The sequence below is a fragment of the Pelodiscus sinensis genome, chromosome 3, assembly GCF_052426305.1.
Source record: "Pelodiscus sinensis isolate ZL-2025 chromosome 3, ASM5242630v1, whole genome shotgun sequence".
Taxonomy (NCBI): Eukaryota; Metazoa; Chordata; order Testudines; family Trionychidae; genus Pelodiscus; species Pelodiscus sinensis.
Genome location: NC_143054.1, coordinates 115,474,386 through 115,496,759, shown reverse-complemented (window position 1 = coordinate 115,496,759; position 22,374 = coordinate 115,474,386). Strand labels below are relative to the sequence as shown.

Sequence of the window (22,374 nt, the reverse complement as noted above, 5' to 3'; positions counted from 1 at the left end):
TTACCTTCTGCATTGCATTTGGGCAGACCATCAGGTCCCAGTGCCAGCTTGCCCTCCTCATCATACTGAGCATCTGTGCCTGGGGGACACACAGGTAGTGGTTTCTTAGTTGGAGGCTCAGTAGTCGTTGGGTCAGGAGTGGTGGTAGTTGTGGGCGTAGTTGTAGTTGTGGGAACTGTAGTCGTAGTTGTTGAAGGAGTAGTTGTCTTTTTAATCATTTCAAGACCAATCAGTGGTTTCCCTCCAAGGCTTACTATTGGTTTATCTTGTGCACTTAATAGAGGTTTACTAAATCGCCCATGTCCAAACAAGGGTAATCCATCAGGACTCACTACTGGAGCACCCTCAGCATCTATGAGAAAAGAACAAAATGAAAATACCTAATTGCAGATTCTCTGTGCTTTTAAATCACGGTGTTTAGCATCAGCAGATTTCTGGTTACAAACCCAGAAGTCTCACACCTAGGGGAAACAGAGATATTATTCAGGAGGACCTCATATAAACCACAGTGTCATCCATTTTTAGCAGCTATTCAATTAGTATTTCTTTTGAAGTTGAGCAACTCCAATCCAGGCTCTGAAGAGCTAGAATTCCAAGAGTGTGTCAGAAAGAGTGAAGAGAGGTACAGTAAATCTTGGCTTAAAATAGGCAAACCCTGCTAACTTGTATCTTCAACATTCCAGCTATCTCACATCTGCCTCTGTGTTGCCTGATGTCAAAGACAGGACTTGATGGACCTTGGGTCTGATCCAATATTGCAAACATCTACATTCCTTTGTTTTATTCCCCATTCTGTTCAAAGGGGATGCTGTCTTGATCAATGTATTTTTTAAGAATCCACACATTATTGGAGGAAAGCTGCGGTGTTTCTTCCTTCAGTAAATCTCAGCAAAGGAAAGACTATGTGTCCCTCTAGTAAATGACTTACCATAAAGAAGATCTAACATTTAACAGACATGGCAAACTGTGACTTTAAAATACCCACTTTAGGGGAAAAGCCAACGGTCATTTCGAATTTCCACCTAGTTTTGTGGCTAAACCATAAATTGGTGCATATCATGAGCCAAATTTTGTTTGGCAACATGAAGGAGGGCGAACTAACTCCTCTGCTCATACGGATGACAACCAGTCAGTAGAGAGAGATATGTTGTCAAGCAGCAAGTCATGGCTCTCTGATTTGCTACCTCAGGCCCAGGCGTAAAGATGCAGCTTCCACTCATTTTGTATCCAATTCTGCCTCCTCAGGATGGCACAGAACACCACTCTGATACACATTTACAGGTGCAATTACAAAGAGATAAAAAGGGATGTGATCACAGGAAAACAGCCTAAGTCTGCAGTATAGTTGTGAATGGCAGCCCCCAGCAAACAACTGTTCCTATATAAAACCACTCCTGAAAATTATACCGGTTCCCAGCAGAAACAGCTATGTAAGAGGCTATTCTCCAGCTGACACGGATTGTACAACATATTTCATACCCATCTCTTTATACATTGAAGAGGATAAAATCATAAGCTCTTTGAGGCAAGGACTTCTGTGTTTGTACAGTGCCTGGTAAAATAGGGCCCAAAATCCTGGTCTAAGTCTGTGTGAATGATTATAATATAAATATTAAGGGCCCCATGGAACCTTGGTTCAATGCCCTGCATAAGAGAGAGGTGGTGTGTAGCTGAGCTACCCCTGGAAGAGCTTGGAATAGGATTTATTATTGTTTTACTTGCTCAGTATAGGAAATAACTTAGTAAGAAAAACACTAGTAGGTGTGCAGCTTCCCCTGTGCTCTAGCTGCAATGCAAGGACCAATACCAGACCATACAGGGTGTGTTCCCCTTCTCATCAATGCAGCAAAGAGGATATTCCCCTTATTCCCTTGTGCCACCATATTAAGTTGGGCCACAATCCAGCCCTTAATAAAAATCAAATGTGCCCCTTCTGCTACGTGTGCCAGAATTTGGCACCAGAGATAAAGAAAAAAAATCTGTCCTTACCAACAATCGTGCGGCCATCTCCTCCTAATTTCACCCGGAGGGGGTTTCCTTGGGAATCTTGGAGGTATCTTCCTTCAGTATTTAACACCAGCCCTCGGTCAAGATCTATGATCTAAAAAGCAGAGATAGGCGAGTTCCAGTATTTCTAACATGAAATAATATGAAATTATTTGTGCAATATTAGTGACACCAGAGGAAGAGAAGTTTGGAGTTAAGTTTTCAGAAGTGCCTGAATGACTTAGGGATAAATTGTCAAGGGAACAAATGGCAGTTAAGTCCCTAACTTCTAACTGTGCCTTTGAAAATCACCTCATTAGGAGCTGAAGTCCATAGGACTCTGAAATTACTTAAGCACTTTTGAAAAAGGTATTTTAGCTTCTAAGTGATTTAGGCCCAGGTGTGGGGTTTTTTTTTAATAAAGGTATTTGGTAATTATTTGTATGCCTAAATAATTTAGGAGACTAAATCTCATTTCAAAAGGGACTTTATGCCCTTTGAAGCCAAAGCCCCATTGACAATGGGATTTAGGCTCTTAAGTGCCTAAAGCCCATTTGAAAACAAGTGTTAGGATTCAACTAGCCAGACATTATGGAAGGCAGGTACTAAGTGTCAGATCAAAATAGTTTACATTTTATAAATGCCCATGTGCATGTTCTCCACGCTTCCTTGAAAATGTCTTCCACAACAGGCATTTTAATATGGTTATCTAAGACTAAGAAAGCTAAAATGCCAAATGACATTTATTTAGGTTACGGGATACTTTACTCTGGAAATATCCCAGGGTATGTCTAAACTACCCCGCTAGTTCGAACTAGCGGGGTAATGTATGCATACCGCACTTGCTAATGAAGCCCGGGATTTGAATTTCCCGGGCTTCTTTAGCATAAAGCCGGCGCCGCCATTTTTAAAAGCCGGCTAGTGCGAACCCCGTGCCGCGCGGCTACACGCGGCACGGGCTAGATAGATCGGAATGGCTACGTAGTTCGAACTATCTAGCCCGTGCCGCGTGTAGCCGCGCGGCACGGGGTTCGCACTAGCCGGCTTTTAAAAATGGCGGCGCCGGCTTTATGCTAATGAAGCCCGGGAAATTCAAATCCCGGGCTTCATTAGCAAGTGCGGTATGCCTACATTACCCCGCTAGTTCGAACTAGCGGGGTAGTGTAGACATACCCCCACTGATTTCAGTGGGTCTATTTGAGGAGTGAGGCACAAATCAGTGGGATAGAAATAAAAAAAGTCATTGAATCATAGAACCATAGAGCTGTAAGAGACCTCAGAAGGTCATCAAGTCCAGCCCCCTGCTCTAGGTAGGACCAATCCCAACTAAATCAACCCGGCCAGGGCTTTGTCAAGCCAAGACTTAAACACCTCTAGGGTCCTCCCATATATAGGCAGGTTACCAACATAGTAGGTGGGATTTTTAAAAGTCCTGAATGGCAGATTTTAGAAGGCATTTAGGCTCCTAAAGATGGGTAACTTTAGGTTGGGAACTATTAGGAAAGGGATAAAAAGCAAGACTGAGAAATATCATAATGCCACTATATACATCCCTGGTGTGACCACCCCTTCAATACTGTGTTCAGTTCCAGTTGCCTCCATCTCAAAAAGGATATAGTGGAATTGAAAACAGTTTAGTGCAACAAAGACGATCATTTTGATCTGATACTTAGTACCCGTCTTCTGTAATGTCTGGCTAGTTGCATCTGGACCTTTCGGTTTCCTTTTCTAAACAAATTAAATAATTTTTGGAAGCAAGTAAAATTCGGGTGAGTAAAAATTAAGTGCCAAATTTTTAAACGTCTTTAGGCATTGCTGTGCTTAGTGTTTCAATGCCTAATTGATAGCAATGGACTGGCTTTCATAAAAGGAGGGACTAAAAAATTTAGAGCTGTTCAGATAGAAAAGAGATGACTCGGGGTTGGGGAGAGAAGGTGAATGTAACAGAGGTCTATAAACTCATGAATGGCATGGAAAAAGTGGCAAAAGAAATGGTATTTACCCTTTCACACAGTACAAAAACCAGGGGTTACAAGATGAAATTAATAATCAGCAGATTTAATATGAACAAGGTTTTTTTTTTTTTCACACAATGCACAACTAACTTGTGGAACTTATTTTCATCGGAGGGTGTGAAGAGCAAAACTATAACACAGTTCCAAAAAGAACTGGACAAGTTCATGGAGCACAGGTCCATCAACAGCTGTTAGCCAGGATGGTTAAGGATGCAACTCCATGCTTGGGGTGATCCTAAAGCTCCAATTATCAAAAGATGGGGATGGAAGAGAGGGGTGGCTCACACCATAATTTCTCTGTTCTGTACAGTCCCCCTGAAGCACTAGCTCATGCCCCTCTCAGAGACAGAATACAACCAATGGCTTGACCCAGTATGGCAGCTCTTATGTTCTTACATTGAAATAGATACCAAGTGGAATTTTCAAGAGTGCCGAGGCACTTAATTCCCATTGAAATCAATGAAAATTAGATACCGAAGTGCTTCTGGAAAACCTACAAGATGTCTCTCTTTATCTTTATGTGCCTAAACACCTGTAAAAATCTGATCCTAAGGGCTTGTCCGCATAGGGAAGCTATTGCACAATAAGGTAGGGTCTGAGCTTAAAATACTACAGCAGTTATTGTGGCGTAACTGCCTGTGTGAACACTCTTAACCTGGAATAAGTGTGTCCATACAAGCATCTATAAAGGAGTAGCTATTATGAAATGTTTATTTCAGAATAGCTGTGCCAGTCAATTTCCCCACGTAAAGAAGAGCTAAGTGACTTAGGATCTGCCACAGACATAACTGAAAAGCACTTAATTGAAGTCAGTGGGGTTTATGCTGCTAAATTATTCAGGTACTTTTGAAAATCCAATCCTTCAACCCTAAATCAGCAATTTAGATCAATTACACAATAATAAATATATTTTTTCATAGAGTAATAGATTTTAAGGCCAGAAGAGAGAGTTAGTCTGGTCTCTTTTTATATTGTTTTTGGTAAAATGCACCTTTCCTTTCCCCCTCCCACCTTTTTATTTTAAGAAGTCAAAGCATGTTGAACTTGCAAAGAAGGTCACCCTACCCACTTTGTTCCTCGAGGACCATTGATTATTCTCTGTCCATTTGGTTTTCCATTATTACCAGGTAGTATTTTCCCATTTATATTTGTTTTTGTTGTAAGATTGGGCCTACCATTACTACCTGAAATAGAACACAATATAATTAGTATTCTGTAACAAGCATGTGCACAGAATCAAACCACACTTTACAAACTGTGCTTAATTATTTACACATGAAAGTATATGTCCGGTTCATATAGCTGTGTTTAAAATAACTAAATATAAAAGGTTTGATTCACCAGTATAGCCTGGCTACTGTGCATTGTTCTGTTTATGCAAAGAGGATGGAAACCTAACTGGCTGCTTAAACTGGATTTATGGCTACTTTGTATTACTAAATGATGCAAAGAAGCCACCACATACCATCTAACCAGGCCCAGAATCTATTAAAACCAGAAAATTCAAAATTAAAGTTGAAACACAAACCATTATAATGATTATACACATTTATAAGAGTACCCATTGTACCCTCATGCCTTTTACAATAAATCAAGAAATAACAGCCTCTAAACAGGAGAGCGTATATCCTGAGTGAATCTACAGCACCCAAACCAATTTATCTGGAAAGCCAGAACAAAGGGATTTCCAGTCATAGAACTATCTGGTGAAGAATTCCAGTATCTATTGCTAGGGGAGCTCACCTTGCATCACACTGTAAGAGAAATCTAACTCAGCTCTTGATTATTTTCTGGTGGAAAACAATTAAAAAACCCTAGAGAAAACCTTAGCACTAGAGACGTGAAAGTTCAGGCAGTAAGCATCACCCTGCTCCAGCTCCGTGGTGCCTGCCATGAACAGGGGCACCACGCAGCCAGAGATGCCACAGGTAGGGGCTGCTCCAGCTAGGCTGAAGCAGGCCCCCTGCCTGCTCCCCCTTTAATAGATTAACCAGTTAAACAATACATTTATTCAATTAACTGGGATTTTATATCCCTCCTTGGCACCCACACTTGCAATTTATACCCTATGGACTAATAACTGAAGCATTTCTGCCAAGAGCAAATGCTGAAAGTGTGTCAAATAAATGGCAGCCCCATGCACACAAACGGGAGCAGAATTTGATCTGTTGTGAAGGCCTTGCTAAAGAAATGACCATATAAACTGCACTATGTTAGCTCAGTGGGTTTCACATGAAGAATGTCTTTTCATTCTGGACTCTGGAGTTTTTGGCTTTCAGTTGGATCAGACCAGAAAATTAGCGGGTTGTTTTAGAGATGCATAGCAGATCCAGTCTTACCCTGTGGAAGTTAATGGGAAGTTTGTTACTGGCTGAAGAAGCCTGGATCAAATCCTTAGTTTCCAAGTATAAGAAGTGAAAGAACAAAAAACAACATACAAAGCATCTGGGCCTAATTTTCATTTGTTATATCATGGTAATTCGGGACATAGACATAGGCAAATCAGGAGCACCCATGGGGAAAAATTAGTGAGTTCTGAGTACTTGCCGGAAGTCAAATTTTCTCCTTCTATCTCCATTCCCACCATGCCTCTCGCCCACTCGTGGCCCTGCTTACCAAGTCCTCTCTGGCCCTCCCAGGGCTTCCAAAGCCCCTTGAACAGCTGATTTATGGCATTCAGGATGCTCTGGGAGGGGGGAGCAGGGAGGAGTGGGCTTAGGAAAGGAGGGCAGGAGTTTGGAGCATGGGTGGAATGGGGGCATCAGGGAGCGGGGCGGGGCAGAGCTTGGAGAAAGTGGTATAATGGGCTGGGGCAGGGGCATAGCAGAGGCAGGAAGAGATGGGGCGGTGGGAAGGAATGGAACAGAAGCAGCAAGAGGAGGGGTGGGGATGCGGGAAGGGACAGAGTTGGGGAGGGATGCCCCGCACATCCTGGCTAGAGGGGAAGTCAGCATTTATGAATCGAGAGAATCTCCACTGGAGAGTGGTTCTTAACAAACGCCAATGTAAGTGTAAGCATAATCTGGCCCATTGTGTTAAAAATTAGGCATTTACATTTCTGTCGGGATGCACTGTTGGAACACTTTCATATCTGTGCAGCTGAAAAGCAGCATTCCATTATGATTTGTTCAGACGAGGACAAGCACTTTGTTTTCTTCCTAACATGTTTGGCCTGTTTGCTCTGATCCCTGTTGGATTTTAAACAAAACAACATGCAGAATTTCCAAACAGACCTTTAGTCACTAAAAACATTCTTGAACTTTATAAGTATTTTTTTAAAAAAAACTCCATCACCCTGTGGAATCTTGGGTTTTTTTTTTTTTAAGCGAAACCCCATAGTGACCTTATACAAAGAACCCAAAAGTGGAGGGAAATGGAGATGCCTCTGTGATATTTCTCCTTACCTCTGGAAGAAAACACTAGACTGAAAGAACAAACTTTGTATACTATAATTCAGCTCAGCACTAGAAAAGCAATGGCTTCAACTACAGGCACTCAATCTTGGGATGGAGAGCAGCACCAGGCATGTGTGATGCTGTTAACTTCTCTGTTCTGTTGCTGCTGATGAGGTGGTATGGCAGCTCCACACAGATGGATGTAACTAGTAGGTCCAAAAAAAACAAAGGGCCTGATTTTTAGACCACCTATAGGTACCATTTAACTCTATTGGATTTGTGGGTGCTCAGCACCTCTGAAAAAAAAATTAGACTCTAAACTTAATCTCATGCAAAAAAATCCCCCAAACCCTATCCTCTCTGTGACACCAATGTTACTTAAAGTCCAGCCTACAAAGGAGAACTGTACAAACGAATGAACTCCTTCACCCAACTGGAGTCCCACTAAAGTCAACGTGGCTTAGCAAGAATCACTTTGCATAACTCCTGTTGATGGAGTGGGGCCATAATAAGCTGTTCAGTCTCTCGCCCCTATGGCACAAAAAAGGTACTTACTCAATAGAGAAACAGAACAGATATGGTTAAATACTACTTTTGAGTGTTTATATACTAGAGAGAGAGCAGGCATCCCTAACTATGGCTTACTGAGACTGTTTGGGGTATCAAATATTATACACTGTAGATTACAAAATAGTATTGCAATGAAATTACTGGCTTATTGTTATTGGTCACTCAGCAAACAAAATAAGAAGACACCCATCAAGAAATTAAGCCTCTGGTGGGCACTAACCTCAGGGGTAAATCTCACAACCATGTTAGAGACCAGCATTTAAATTCTGATAACAACAGAGATACAATCCCCTTTAAAGTGAAGCAGTGGAGGGGAGGGGGGAACGGTTCTGAAAACTAATTAAAGACAGCAGAACAACCAGGTCAGTATGAGAAAACTTCTTATTGTAAGAGGACAGGAGGTGATATCACAGAAGATAAATAATAGAAACCAGAACAGCACCTTTTTGTCAGAACCTGGAGAATTCTATTACAGTAACCCACGCAAGGAATAGAAATAGAATCATTTCTGCAGAAAAGAAATCTACCAGAGAAAGATCCTGCATGTACACGTTCTTTCCACATATACTTAGTTAAGACATTAATGCATAATTAGTGTTGCCAACCTTCCAAGATTGTCTTGGAGTCTCCAGGAATTAAAGATTATCAATTATGCCATGTGATGAAACCCCCAGGATGATGTTCAACCAAAATTGGCAACCCTGGTGTTGCATAGTTTCTATAGATAGTCCCTGATCATGTAATCTGATAACCTGGGGCAGACCCTGAGCCTCACTGATTTGACAGGACACCTAAAAGGCATGAGGGTCAGCTCAGATTGTAGGATCGAATCTTTGGACTGTGATCTCTCACCAGATCATCCTCTGTGTTGTGCACAGCGGGGAACCAATTCTGATGGGGCTTTCTGGAAACTACCAAACTAATACTGTACATTGAATTATGTATTTTAACTTGTATCTGAATGAAACAATTTAGCTTTTATCCAACAGCTACTGTGGGCGGGGGTAACACGCAAGACAACAGAATTAATAAAATAATTTTAAATATATTACCTTGTCTATATGGTGGTCTGACGAATTGTCGCTGGGAAAGGTTTTGTAGCTTGGAGCTCTGTAGCCGTTGACGGGGGACAGGAGGGGACGTAGGTGAAGAAAGAGCTAGAGAAGCAGTGTGTGTGGGATGCAGTTGAGAAGGCATATATATAGATGCAGAGGAGCGCGGCCAGGCCAACCTTGGCTTAGAAGATGCATGTGGTTTGTTAGGCGACTGAGAAACTCTTGAGACTACAGAAGATGATGACCTGCCTTGTGACACAGGAAGAGATTGTTTTAAAGTGGGAAGTTCTTCCTCCTCCTCCTCTTTTTCTTCTGCTGCATTTACTTTGTGTATTAGACGAGAGTCTATGGGTTTCCTTTTATCCCTGGTGCCACCGTCATTTATATTTATCCTGCCTCTAGAATTGGAGGAAGATGATCCTCTTGCTGATGAAGATAATGTGGGTTTCTCCTCCACTTCTCCTGCATCATAATCATCATCATCATCTTTTGAAACTGACTGGTGAGATTTAGATAAAGAGGAGAAATGAACTTTTGGAGAAAGCTCCACTTTTGTTGGTGGTGACTGGAGTGGGCCATCTTTTCTCTCATTTTTGGGTGTTATTTTAGTAGGGACTCTGGAACCTGAGTGGTAATTAGGAACTGAAGGATGAGTTTGTCTCAAGGATGACTTTGAAGATAAAGAAGTAACCCTGCTATTATGATTGTCCTTTGCTGTGTCAGTGACAGATCTAGAGCCTGACTCGGCGGGTTGTGATTGAGAAGATGATGATTTATATGAATCTAACACATGCTCACTTGACGAGGCTATCCTGGATCCAATAGATCTGCCTGCTGGCAAAGATGAACTGGATCCTCTGGAAGAAGTTGGAGAGTTATGCCTACTTTTCTGGTTTTCATCGACTGTACTAATTTGAGAAATAGATTGCTGGAGCTTTGAAAGAGAGGAATTAGAACTTCCTGGAGAAAAAGAGGTAGACATTCTCTTAGAAGAAGAGACATCTTTAGCAAATTCAGAATGGGCATTTATTCTGTCATCTGCTTCCTCCTCCTCAGCCACATCCTCCTGTAATTTTTCATTTCTTTTGGGAAAGATCTGAGAAGGACGCCTGCCTCTAGAATTTAAGGAGAACTGACGTTGAGATTGACCAACATGTGCCTTTTGAGAAGTGCTTGGCTCTGAAGGAAGAGTTTTTTGGGATGAAAAACGAGAGACTCCATTTGATGGGTTTTTAGACAAAGGTATACCCTGTTTTGATTTTGCAGGAATTTCCTCTGTTTCTGTATTAAGTTCATCTTCTGAACCAAAGAGCTGTGATTTTTCTTTGACTGGCACTTTGCGATGCGTACGAGACTCTACCAAAGGACTACTTCTTCTAGAATAGACTGCTACTGAAGAGGACTGTCTAGACAAGGAAGGTGAGTGGCCATGGGCAATAGTTGAAGGTAATGGTTTCTCATCTTCACCCTCCAATTCTCTAGTATCTCCATCAATATTGGAACTAGGCCTACTGACACTAGTTGAAGTTCGGTGTGCATTCATCTGAGAATGAACCTTTGAGGAGACAGCAGAATAAGGGGGCTTAGAGGGGTGAAGCTTAGAATCTTGATTATTGCTGATCTTGCTTAGAAACATATTGCCTGTTTGAGAGGATTTGTGCTTGAGCAAATTTAAACGTTCAGATGCAGTCTGTCCTAAAGACGGCCTAGAATTAAACCTAAAAGATGACGCGTCTTGTCTTTTTTTTTCCTCTTCAGTTTCTGTGTTCTCACTATAATTATCATCATCCCTTCCATCAATTTTAAGTTTAGCAGAAGATGGGATGTGAGAATTAGTCGAAGTATGATGAGCAGAAGCAGAAATAGCAGACTGTGATGATGCAGCTGCAGTGGCTAATTTTGGATCCTTCAACATCTGAGGACTAGAACCTGAGTGAAGTTTAGTTTGCAGTGATGGAAGTGAATCTCCATCATGAGAAGAAGAACTGGAACTTGACCTATCATTTCTTCGTTCTGCCTCTTTGCTATCATAATTGTCATAACTATCACGGGTGCCAGAGTGAACTACTTTAGAAGAGGGATAGCGTGAATGACTTTGAGAGCTTGTAACTGTTGATGATGTAGGTGATTTAATTGGCATAGAAGAGATGTGTGATTTAGTTTGATGGCTCTGGACCATTTTGCGAGACACAGCAGATTGCCGATGCAATGGCAAAGTCAAGTGAGTATGTTCTGGAATTTTAGGAGATACTCGACTAGACCCAGTTTTTTTTAATGGCACAGAATCTAGACTTACTTGCTTTTCCTCCACACTACCTGCAGTATCATGAGGTACATTTTCAGGAGGCAGATTATCTAAAGGGATTTTAGGGGAAGCCAGAGTGTTAGAGTTTTCTTGTCCTTGACGTGGTGTTTCATTATCTGTGTACTTAGGAATGGGGGAAGATGCAGAGGAAGAGGATGAGGAATGTTGGGTTAAGGAAGATGATGAAGAGCCATGTTTGTCTGTGCTCGTTTGTCTTGCCCTTACTGGAGTACGTAGTCTCACTGGCATTCTACCTGATGAAAGGACAGAGTGAAATGTCCTGCTAGGAGAGTGGGGCCCAATGATTCTTCTTTGATCTTGCATTTTAGGCAATGGTGTTGGAGTTTCATTGGAGGAATCATGATCATCTGTAACTTCAGTGGATTGGGGATCAGGTTCTCGCTCTGATGTCTTTTTAGAGAATAGCTGTGATTTATTCAGTACTCCATGACTATTAAAGAGTTTATTCTTAAACTCAGAAAGAGGATTTTTTGAATCTCCACCACCAAGAGAACTGGATGAATGAACAGTATGCTTAGAGGAAGCTGATGGTTGGATTTTCTGAGAAGAAGCAGGAAAGATTTGAGGTGGGGATGAAGGTGCAGCATCACCAGGTTTTTTAGACTCCGTATTATCTTGAGTGTGTGTTTGCTGATGAACATTCAAATCATCTCTACTGGCTGCAAAAGAGAAAATAAATAGTTAAAAAAAAATCAGTGAAACATAAAAACAGCATGTCTAAGAAAAAATAATCAGCCAGCAAAATCCAGATCGTGCTTGAGAACATTGGAGAGTTATTAATTCAGTGCTAGTCAACCTACTGAGAAATACAAATATCACTACATTATCAACTGTGGAAAACTTAAAATAATTAAACAATCAGTTGAGAGCAGGCAGCGCTAGACAAGTAATTAGAGTCCGATCTTCAGCATAGCTTTACTGATTAATAGATTCACAGATTCCAAGGCCAGAAGGGACCATTATTATCTAGTCTGATCTCCTGTATAGCACAGGCCATAGGGCTTCCTCAAAATAATTCCTAGAGCAGCTTTTAGAAAAACATCCAACCTTGGTTTTAAAATTGTCAGTGATGACAAAGGAATCCACCATGACTCTCATTCTGTTGGTTACCTACTCTCACCATTAACAATGTAAGCCTTGTTTCCAGTCTGAATTAGTCTAGCTTCAGCTTTCAATGCAGCTATGCTGATGTATACCAGTTGATTAATAGTAAAAAGTAAATATTTTGGAGTTGTGCCTGAATAAGGACTAAAGAACTTGGTACATTAACATTTAAAATTGTATTTCTATATGTTGGAAATATTATCAGGAACTGTACAAGCAAACAAAATACAGTATAGATTTCACACAGCATTGTTAAGCAAAAGGAATATATATTTTCCATGCATCAGGTCAGAAAACAGTCAGATACAGATTTACTTAAAGTATTTGCTTCCCTTTATACGGTACATGCTATGAAGATAACAGATTGGATCAGTATTGCCATAACAGGTGTAAGTTTTAAAGCTTATAACAAACTAGCTATTAAAGAATCTTTGAAACAGTTTTATGAAACTGGAATTTTACAGTTTAGTAGAATGAAAAGCTAATGACTGTAATAAAAGATTACACAAACATGTATATGCTGATATATATATAGACTGACTGATAAGCACATGATACTTACCTGTTGGCATAATGACACTGAAGGCTTTAGACTGAGGACCTTGTCCCCTCCTGTTTGCTGCACGAATTTTGAAAATATAGCGTTCCCCAGGCTGCAGACCATCTATTATGGCAGAAGTAGTACCTCCACGATAGGTGATGGACTTTGCTCCGAATGGCTTGAGAGCCGGGGCGTATGAAAGAATGTATTCTGAAATGATTTGGCAGACGGTTGGAAGGAGGAAACTGAAAACAGTCCTGTTTCCAGCGGACAGACTGTATGGGTAGGATGAATTAGAACGTGCATTACTAAAATTAATACATTAGCAATGCACGTCGAGTCAACAGCTGGAGTATAAGACATGATATACAGTAAGTGAAATATACATTCTTTCAACATATTAGACAAGAATATATATAGTAAATTAGCTGATTAAACATACAAAATACAGGACATAAATCCTTCTACAGAACATTTAATCAAGCATCCTTATTGTTGCTCCTTATACCAAACATTCATTGTGATGGGAGCTATGTATCCCATTTGGAAAGCAAGTGGAAAAAATAAATGATTACAAAGTCAAATATTAGGTGGCTTAGCCGTTGCTATCACTTTTTTTTTGCTTAAAAGCACTTAAGATTCAAAACATTCTAAACTCAAAATATATTCCAATACAAATGTAACACATTAAATTTAATGATAGCTAGACAATTTGTTGAACATAAGTGGAGCACTGACATTCTAACCAGTCTTTAATTGCCTTGTAGCTACTGGCAATAAAGTCTGATGCAACCATAACCATTCTAAATTACTATTACCGAGTTATTACATTAATAAAATCGTGGTGGTACTGATTGTAAATACTCTGATAGTTAGTCAAAGAGTTCAAAGCTTTTCATCCTAGTAGAAATTTTTTAAAAAAAATGTTTGATTCGAAACAGTGTATGCACCCAACTAATCTTTAAGATATGCAATATTAAAAGAAGGTAAAATATTTTATTAGTGATACTTTTTCGTTTAATCCTTTATATGCTAGATAGAGTTATCATCACTTTACACTTTCAGACCCCAACCCTGCAGAAGAATCCCCACTGCCACAGAGTCCCAATTACTTTTGTGAGGCTCCACAAGATGCAGCAGTCCAATAGCTAGATTCTTGGCAATACTGGGACCTTAGCTTCCCTAGTAACAGCATTTATGCAGAAGCTTAATTGAAAGCATGAGTAGTCCCACTGCAGTCAGCGAGGCTACTCACATGTTTAAAGTTAAGCACATGTTTAAATGCTTTTCTGGATTAGGACTTAATGGCTACGTCTACATTGGCAAGATTTTGCGCAAATACTTTTAATGCTAGAGTTTTTGCGTTGAAGTATTTGCACAAGAGAGCGTCTGCACTGGCATGTGCTTCTGCGCAAAAGCATCCGTGCCAGTGTAGACGCTCTCTTGCGCAAGAAAGTTCCGATGGCCATTTTAGCCATCAGGCTTTCTTGCTCAAGAAATTCATGTTGCCTGTCTACAATGGCCTCTTGCACAAGAACAGTTGTGCAAGAGGGCTTCTGCCTGAGTGGGAGCATCATAGTTCTTGAAAAAGAAGCACTGATTTCACACATTAGAACGTCAGTGTTCTTGCGCAAGAACTCCCCGCCAGCGTAGACAGGCAGCATGTTTTTACGTAAAAGCAGCCGCTTTTGCGCAAAATCATGCCAATATAGACACAGCCAATTAGTAAAGTTGTCCATACAGAGCAACCAGACAGTATATTAAATTCTTGCCTTGGTAACTTGAGCCCTTATCTAAAAGAGAGACAACTTAGCCCAGGATTTCCCAAACTTTTTCAGACTTGGAGCCCCTGCAGGGTCCTAAAAATGGTATCGTCAGCTGCTATTTACCCAGAAAGTTCCCTTTATTTGAGGTCTCCATAGTGTGAAAGTCCCTCATCTCTAAACATTTGTACAATACATACTGCAGCAGTATTAGTTTAATACTGCAGGTCATTTTGTCTTTAATTGCTCTCTCAAATTGTGAATTGGCAATAATGACTTACCTTTTACTTTTCCTTCACTCTCTGCAAGAGGTTCCCACGATGCAGTGACAGAGGTTGTTTTGCCTTTAATTGGCCAAACGTCTAAATTTTCAGGTGCACTAGCAGGAGCTGTGAAATATTCAGTAATCCACAAAAATGGAAATTAGGGTTAAGTAATGGTTATGCACAATGAAATATATTTTTTGCCCGATGTTTGCATTCCAGCACCTTCTGTGCAATTATTTCAAAGACAAACTATGAACAACATTGATGAAGTATAGATCACTCTATAACTGCAGTAGATCTAATCTTCAAAGGGTACATCTCACTGAGAATAATTTTGTTACATACCAGCTTCTGGGGTTCGTTGGTAAACAGAAGCACTCCATTTGCCTTCCCTTTCTCCCTCTGAAATTTGCACTGCAAATTCATACATGGTGTCTGGTATCAGCTTGTCCACTAACACCCGTCTGTTAGGTACTTGTTTGTAATCCCACCTTGCTGATTCCCCTTTTTCTCGATAACGAACAGCATATCGTCTGGGAATGGAAATGTGAGAGCCAAAAATTCACGTCCCATTAACTGAAGTTATTAGAATCAAACAGACTAATTCAAGCCTTTTTCTACTAATGTGCTTGTCACAAAAATCCAGTGACAGCAGAAGAGTGAGTAACCAGGAGTTAAATAATTTATTTTAGGCCCTGTCTACATGAGGAGGACTTCAACATGGTAGGTGCACCAGTGTATTTTACCAGCAAAGTGCTCCTAAAGTACACCAAAATTACTGGCAAAACTACTCTTATCAGAAAGACTTATTTCACCACTCTGAAATGAAACAAGTGGCATGAGCAGAAGTGCAGTCTCACTGAGGGTATGTCTACACTACAAAGTTAATTCGAACTAACAGCCATTAGTTCGAATTAACTTTAATAGGGGCTACACATACAAACTGCTAGTTCGAATTTAAATCGAATTAACAGAGCGCTTAATTCGAACTAAGTAAACCTCATTCTACGAGGACTAACGCCTAGTTCGAATTAAGTAGTTCGAATTAAGGGCTGTGTAGCCACTTAATTCAAACTAGTTGGAGGCTAGTCCTCCCCAGGTTGCCCTGGTGGCCACTCTGGGCCAAACTAGAGAAACTCTTCTGCCCCCCTCCCGGCCCTGGAGCCCTTAAAGGGCCACGGTCTGGCTACAGTGCTTGTGCCAGTTGCAAGCCTGCCAACACCCAGCCAGCAGACCCTGCACCTGGCACAGCATGAGCCAGCCACCTGCTGCCACCCAGCCCTCTGCCTCTTCCCAGGACCAGACTGGCGGCTCCCAGGAGACTGCCCAGGGCCACAAGAGGCGGGCGCCCTCCTGGTCTAGTGCAGAGATCGTGGACCTCATCGAGGTTTGGGGGGAGGCCTCCAATGTCCACAATCTCCGCACTAGCCACGGGAACACAGCTGTCTACAGCAACATGGCTGACAGCCTGGCCACCAGAGGCCACATGCGGACCCAGGAGCAGGTCCGCTGCAAGATTAAAGACCTGCGGCAGGCCTACTCCAGGGCCTCCCAGCTAGGGGCCGACCTGGAGGCATGCCCTCATTATGAGGCCCTGCACCACATCCTGGGGGCTCACGCGGTCATGCCCCCCGGGTGGTGATTGACACGAAGGAGGAGGAGGTGGATGCCGAGAGCCAGGAGCCTGCAGGGAGCCTGCCCAGGACCGAGGACCCCCGAGGCATCCCACAGAGCACATTGGCTGTGTCGTCTGAGGCCGGGGAGGGCTCCACATGTGAGTGCCATCATGCTCCCCTTATGTGTATGGGGGATGAGGGGGGAGAGGGAGCCCAGGGACCATGCGCCTGGGCCTTGCCCACCATGGAGCAGCAGCTGGGTGTCATGCAGGGGCCCTGGCCCATTCCCCACATGCTGACCTTGCCTTGCAGTGGGGGGCTGGGTTTCACTCACTGTGTCCCCAGGGAGAACTGACCACTGCTCGTTTCACCACAGCAGCAGCACCTGGGACTGCAGGGCGCACCACCCTGCCTGCAACAGTCACCCGCACCCGGGCCAGCAGGAGCACCAGGAACCTGGAGGAGTACCAGCGGTGGCACCTGCAGCTACTGGAGCACCAGCTCCACACCCAGGACCACTGGGTCCAGGAGGACCTACGGATGTGGCAGTGGAGCTTGGAGGTGCTGGAGGAGCAGGGCCGTACCCTCAGAGGTCACCTCCAGACCTTGGAGGACAGGTTCTTGCCTCCTCCTGCTCCAGCCCCTGCGGCCGCCCCAGCTCTCGCTCCTCCTCCCACCCCTGCTCCCCCTCCCGCTTCCTCCGCACCTCCTGCCCCACCCTCCACACCCACTCCCCCCGACGCCCCCGCACGCAGTGCTGTGAGACGGGAAAGCCAGCAGGACCCCCAACACTGAGCTTTCCCTCCCCCCCCCCTTCCACCCTCCTTCCTCTCCCCCCCCACCCCAGTTATGTACAATAAAGTTTTTTTTGGCAAAACAGGTGTTTTTATTTTACATTAGGAAGGGCGGGTGAGGAAGGGGAAAGGAGAAGGAGGGGAGGATGGAAGAAGGCCCCAGTGGGGCATGCAGGGAGAGTTCAGTCCTCTTCCACCTGGAAACTCTCCTGCAGGGCTTCCTGGATTTGGACGGCCTCCCGCTGGGCCTCCCGGATGGCGGCGGTGCGGAGCTGCATGTACTGGCCAGCCATGCGCTCAGCCTCAGCCATCCAGGCTGGCAGGAAAGCCTCCTCCTTCCTTCCACAAATTGTGCAGCACACAACATGCTGCCACCACAGGAGGGATATTGTGCTCGGCGAGGTCGAGGCAGGTGAGGAGGCATCTAAATCTGGCTTTCAGGCATCCGAAGGCCCCTTCGACCACAATGTGGGCCCTGGTGAGCCTGGCATCGAAGGCCTGCCGGGAGGGGTTGAGGTGCCCCATGTACGGCTTCATCAGCCAGGGCTGTAGGGGATAGGCCGCATCCCCCACCAGGCAGACGGGCATGTCCACGTCCCGGACCCCGACCCTGATGTGGCGGTTGGGGAAGAAGGTCCCAGCCTGCAGCCTCTGGCATGTGGAGGAGTTGTGAAACACCCTGGCGTCATTTGCCTTGCCAGACCATCATGCTCCCCTTATGTCACATTAATGTCCGTGAACTGGCCCCAGTGGTCAGACACGGCCTGCAGGAGGACAGAGAAGTACCCCTTGCGGTTGATGTACTGGGAGGCCTGGTGTTCCGGGTCATGGGTGGGGATGTACGTCCCATCGATGGCCCCCCACAGTTGGGGAAGCCGAGGGCGCCGAACCCCTGAATGACTGTGTCCGAGTCGGCAAGGTGGACCACCCTGCAGAGCAGCACCCGGTTGATGGCCTTGACCACCTGCAGAGAGATACAGCAAACCACGAATCACTGGGGCACTCGGGTGACTGGGAGTATTCGTTCCCTGGCACTGTCCTGTGCCCCACTCCCGGAAGTGACCCCCACTGCGATCCTGGCCACTACGGGCAGCGTGTAGTACGGCCGGGACAGACCGAATGCTCCCATGCAGGGCACTTTCGCCTCCTCCCCTCTGTTTTCCCTGGGGCTGCCCATCTCCTCCTTGCAGCCTCTCTCCCCTCCCGGCTCAGTGGCCAACGAGTGCCGTACCTGCATGAGCACTGCTCCAACGGTGGACTTCCCCACGCCGAACTGGTTCCCGACAGATCGGTAGCTGTCCAGCACGGAGAGCTTCCAGAGGGCGATGGCCACATGCTTCTGGAGGGGGATGGCGGGCCTCATGAGAGTGTCCCGTCGCTGCAGAGCAGGGGCGAGCCACTCGCAGAGCTCCAGGAAGGTGTCCCTCTTCATCCGGAAGTTCTGGGTTCACTATTGGTCTCCACAGCGCTCCAGGACAATGCGGTCCCACCAGTCGCTGCTGGTGTCCAGACGCCAGATGCAGCGGGGCATGCTGGCATCCAGCCGCTGCTGCAGCTCCTCCATGACCCCCAGGAAGGCCAGGGTTGCAGCAGCAAGTCCAAACACTGGAGCAGCATGCCCAGGGCGAGCTCTGGCTCCATGGTGCCAACTGCGGCAGCGTCCCCAATGGGAACCACCGACACAGGCAGGTGGAGAGGAAAACGCTTTGCTGTCCCTCAGCGAGGTAGGCAAGCAAGCGGAAAAGCTGAGAACCGGCTGTCCAGGGGGGTCCCTTTAAGCACGAGCCTCAGATAGCCTCAAACAGCAGCCACACAAAGCAACTACTGACCTGATGCCCTGCCAGAACCGGTTTCAGTTGCCCTTAAATGCGACCCAGCATCCACTCAGTGTGGACGTGCTATTTTGAATTAGCAAAATGCTAATTCGAATTAGTTTTTGGGTCTAGATGTGTTATTTCAAATTAGCTTATTTCGAATTCGAAATAAGTTAGTTCGAATTAGCACTGTAGTGTAGACATACCCTAATATAACTGCATCTACACTACAGACTTCTGCCAGTACAGCTCTGCCAGTCAAGGATCACAGTCTTAACATGCCTGACCAATGTAGCTGGGCTAGAAGAACTCTGTAGTATTAACATGGTGTCATGTACCTATCATTGTTGTATTTCGGTACCCCCTAATGTTAAAGTGAATGAGAGAGGAGAGCCTTTCTTTGAAGGCTGGGGTTATTGGCAGTCCTGTGGGATGAGCTAAATCAGCATATTTTAGGGTTGCATTTTCCTGAGCCACACGCTTTTGGCTATAGGTCTCCTCCTCTTCCCTCCTCTCCCCTCCCCCACCCAAAAGAACAAAGATTCCAGGCACCATCCACCACCACAATCCCCACAAAAATGAAATTTTACATCACGAGGGGCCAGGCACCCTGAAGTTAATATATCCTATTGTCTCTTCTCTTTATATACTGTACTTAGACTGCTTGCCTTTGAGGCAGGGGCCATCTTTTCGCAAGACATGTTTACCACACAGAATGGTGCCTGATCCTGATCAGAGGGCATGAACTGAACAGGTGACATGTCAATATGGGGATAGTTGAAATCCCCCACTATTATTGAGTTCTTCATTTTGATAGCATTTCATAGTCTCTATTACTGTCCTGGTCAGGTGGTCGATAATAGATCCCTACTGTTACAGTCTTATTAGAGAAGGAAATTACTATCCATAGAGATTCTATGGAACATGTTGATTTATTTAAGAGATTTTTACTTCATTTGATTCTAAATATTTTCTTTCACATATAGTGCCATTCTCCCACCCACACAACCTGTTCTGTCCTTCTGATATATTTTGTACCCCAGAATGATTGTATCCCATTGATTGTCCTCGCTTCATCAGGTTTCTGTGATGCCTATTATATCAATATCCTCCTTTAATACAAGGCACTCTAGTTCACCCATCTTATTTTTTAGATTTCTGGTATTTCTGTACAAGCACTTTAAAAACTTGTCACGGTTTATTTGTCTGCCCTTTTCTGATGTATCAGATTCTTGATGTGAATGTTTTTAATCTGATCTGGCCCATACTTTATCCTCTTCCATCCTTTCCTCCTTACTAAAACCGAGAGAATCTCTATCAATAGATTCTCCTCTAAGGCTGTGTCCAGACTCAGGGGTTTTTTCGGGAAAAGTAGCCTTTTTCCGAAAAAACTTCACCTGCGTCTAGACTGCAGCCGCGTTCTTTCGAAATTAAATCGAAAGAACGCGGCTTTTCTTTCGACGGCGGCAAACCTCATTTCACGAGGAAGAACGCCTTCTTTCGAAAGTGCTTCTTTCGAAAGAAGGCGTTCTTGAATGTAAATAGGGCTTCTTCGAAAGAGAGCATCCAGACTCACTGGGTGCTTTCTTTCGAAAAAGCAGCTTGCTCTTTCGAAAGTTCCGCGTGCAGTCTAGACGCTCTCTTTCGAAAGAGGCTTGCAGTCTAGACATAGCCCAAGGGTGTGTCTAGACTACAGGGTTTTGTCGACAAAAGTGGACTTTTGTCGACAAAACTATACCTGCGTCCACACTGCCTTTGAGTTATGTCAACATAATGTCGACAAAACTCAGCAGTTTTGTTGACGTATGTAAACCTCATTCTACAAGGAATAACACCTTTTATCGACAGAGTTCTGTCGATAGAAGGCATTATTGCATCTACACTGTCCTTTGCGTCCACACTGTTATGTCGACAAAGCGGCTTGCTTTGTCGACAGAACTAGATGTAGTCTAGACGCTCTTTGTCAACAGAAGATTTGTCGACAGTATCTGTCAACAAAACTTCTGTTGACAAAACCCTGTAGTCTAGACATACCCTAAGAGACGTCTCTGTCTGATCCACATGCTCCTCTGCACCAATCAGCTTTCCCCCCCATCTCTTAGTTTAAAAACTGCTGTGCAACTTTTTTTAATGTTAAGTGCCAGAAGTCTGAATCCACTTTGGTTTAGGTGGAGCCCATCCTTTCTGTATAGGCTCCCTCTATCCCAAAAGTTTCCCCAGTTCCTTATAAATTTAAACCCCTCCTCCCTACACCATCGTCTCATCCACCCATTGAGACTCTGAAGCTCTGCCGGCCTTCCTGGCCCTGCACACGGAACTGGAAGCATTTCTGAGAATGCCACCATAGAAGTCCTCTCAGTCTCTTTCCTAGCAGTCTAAATTTGGCCTCCAGGATATCTCTGCTCCCTTCCCTATGTCATTGGTACCTACATGTACCACGACCACTGGCTGTTCCCCAGCACTACACATAAGTCTATCTAGATGCCTTGAGAGATCCGCAACCTTTGGACCAGGCAGGCAAGTCACCATATAGTTCTCCCGGTCATCGCAAACCCAGCTATCTACATTTCTAATGATCGAATCTCCCATTACTAACACCTGCCTTTTCCTAAGGACTGGAGTCCCCTCCCCTGGAAAGGTAACCTCAGTGTGAGAGGATACCCCAACATCTGAAAGGAAGGTCCCAACTATGGGAAGGTTTCCCTCTGCTCCGGTTGACTGCTCTCCTTCCCTGAGCCTTTCATCCTCCTTAACAGCACAGAGGCTTTCTGACCAGAGGTGGGACAATTCTACAGCGTCCCGGAAAGCCTCATCTATGGACTTCTCTGCCTCCCTCAGCTCCTCCAGTTCAGCCACTCTGCCTCCAAAGCCCGTACGCGGTCTCTGAGGGCCAGGAGCTCCTTGCGCCAAATGCACACATATGCCACCCGCCCATAGGGCAAGTAATCATACATGTTATACTGAGTGCAATAAACAGAATAGCCCCCACTCTGCTGCTGGGATTCTGCCTGCATTCTCTCCTACAGCTACCTAGGTTATTGATAGGGTTTCTAGTTAAATCAGGAAGTTTTGATTAAAACCTTTAAACTAAACCATAAAGAATGGCAAGTGTACCTTGGTCCCTTCCCA

At 44.2% G+C, this 22,374-nt stretch overlaps 1 protein-coding gene across 2 annotated transcripts in view; it reads right to left on the bottom strand.

The window, feature by feature from the left end:
- The window catches only part of FNDC1 (fibronectin type III domain containing 1), a 130,536-nt gene that overhangs the window by 50,486 nt on the left and 57,676 nt on the right, over positions 1-22,374 (bottom strand). For both annotated transcript variants that reach the window (XM_075924558.2, XM_075924559.2), the window contains exons 5-11: positions 15,367-15,554; positions 15,037-15,144; positions 13,014-13,202; positions 9,019-12,006; positions 5,067-5,185; positions 1,990-2,101; positions 5-352 (exon numbers count right to left, since the gene is read on the bottom strand). In XM_075924558.2, coding sequence (XP_075780673.2) covers positions 5-352; positions 1,990-2,101; positions 5,067-5,185; positions 9,019-12,006; positions 13,014-13,202; positions 15,037-15,144; positions 15,367-15,554 — 4,052 coding nt within the window. The remainder of the gene's footprint in view (positions 1-4; positions 353-1,989; positions 2,102-5,066; positions 5,186-9,018; positions 12,007-13,013; positions 13,203-15,036; positions 15,145-15,366; positions 15,555-22,374) is intronic.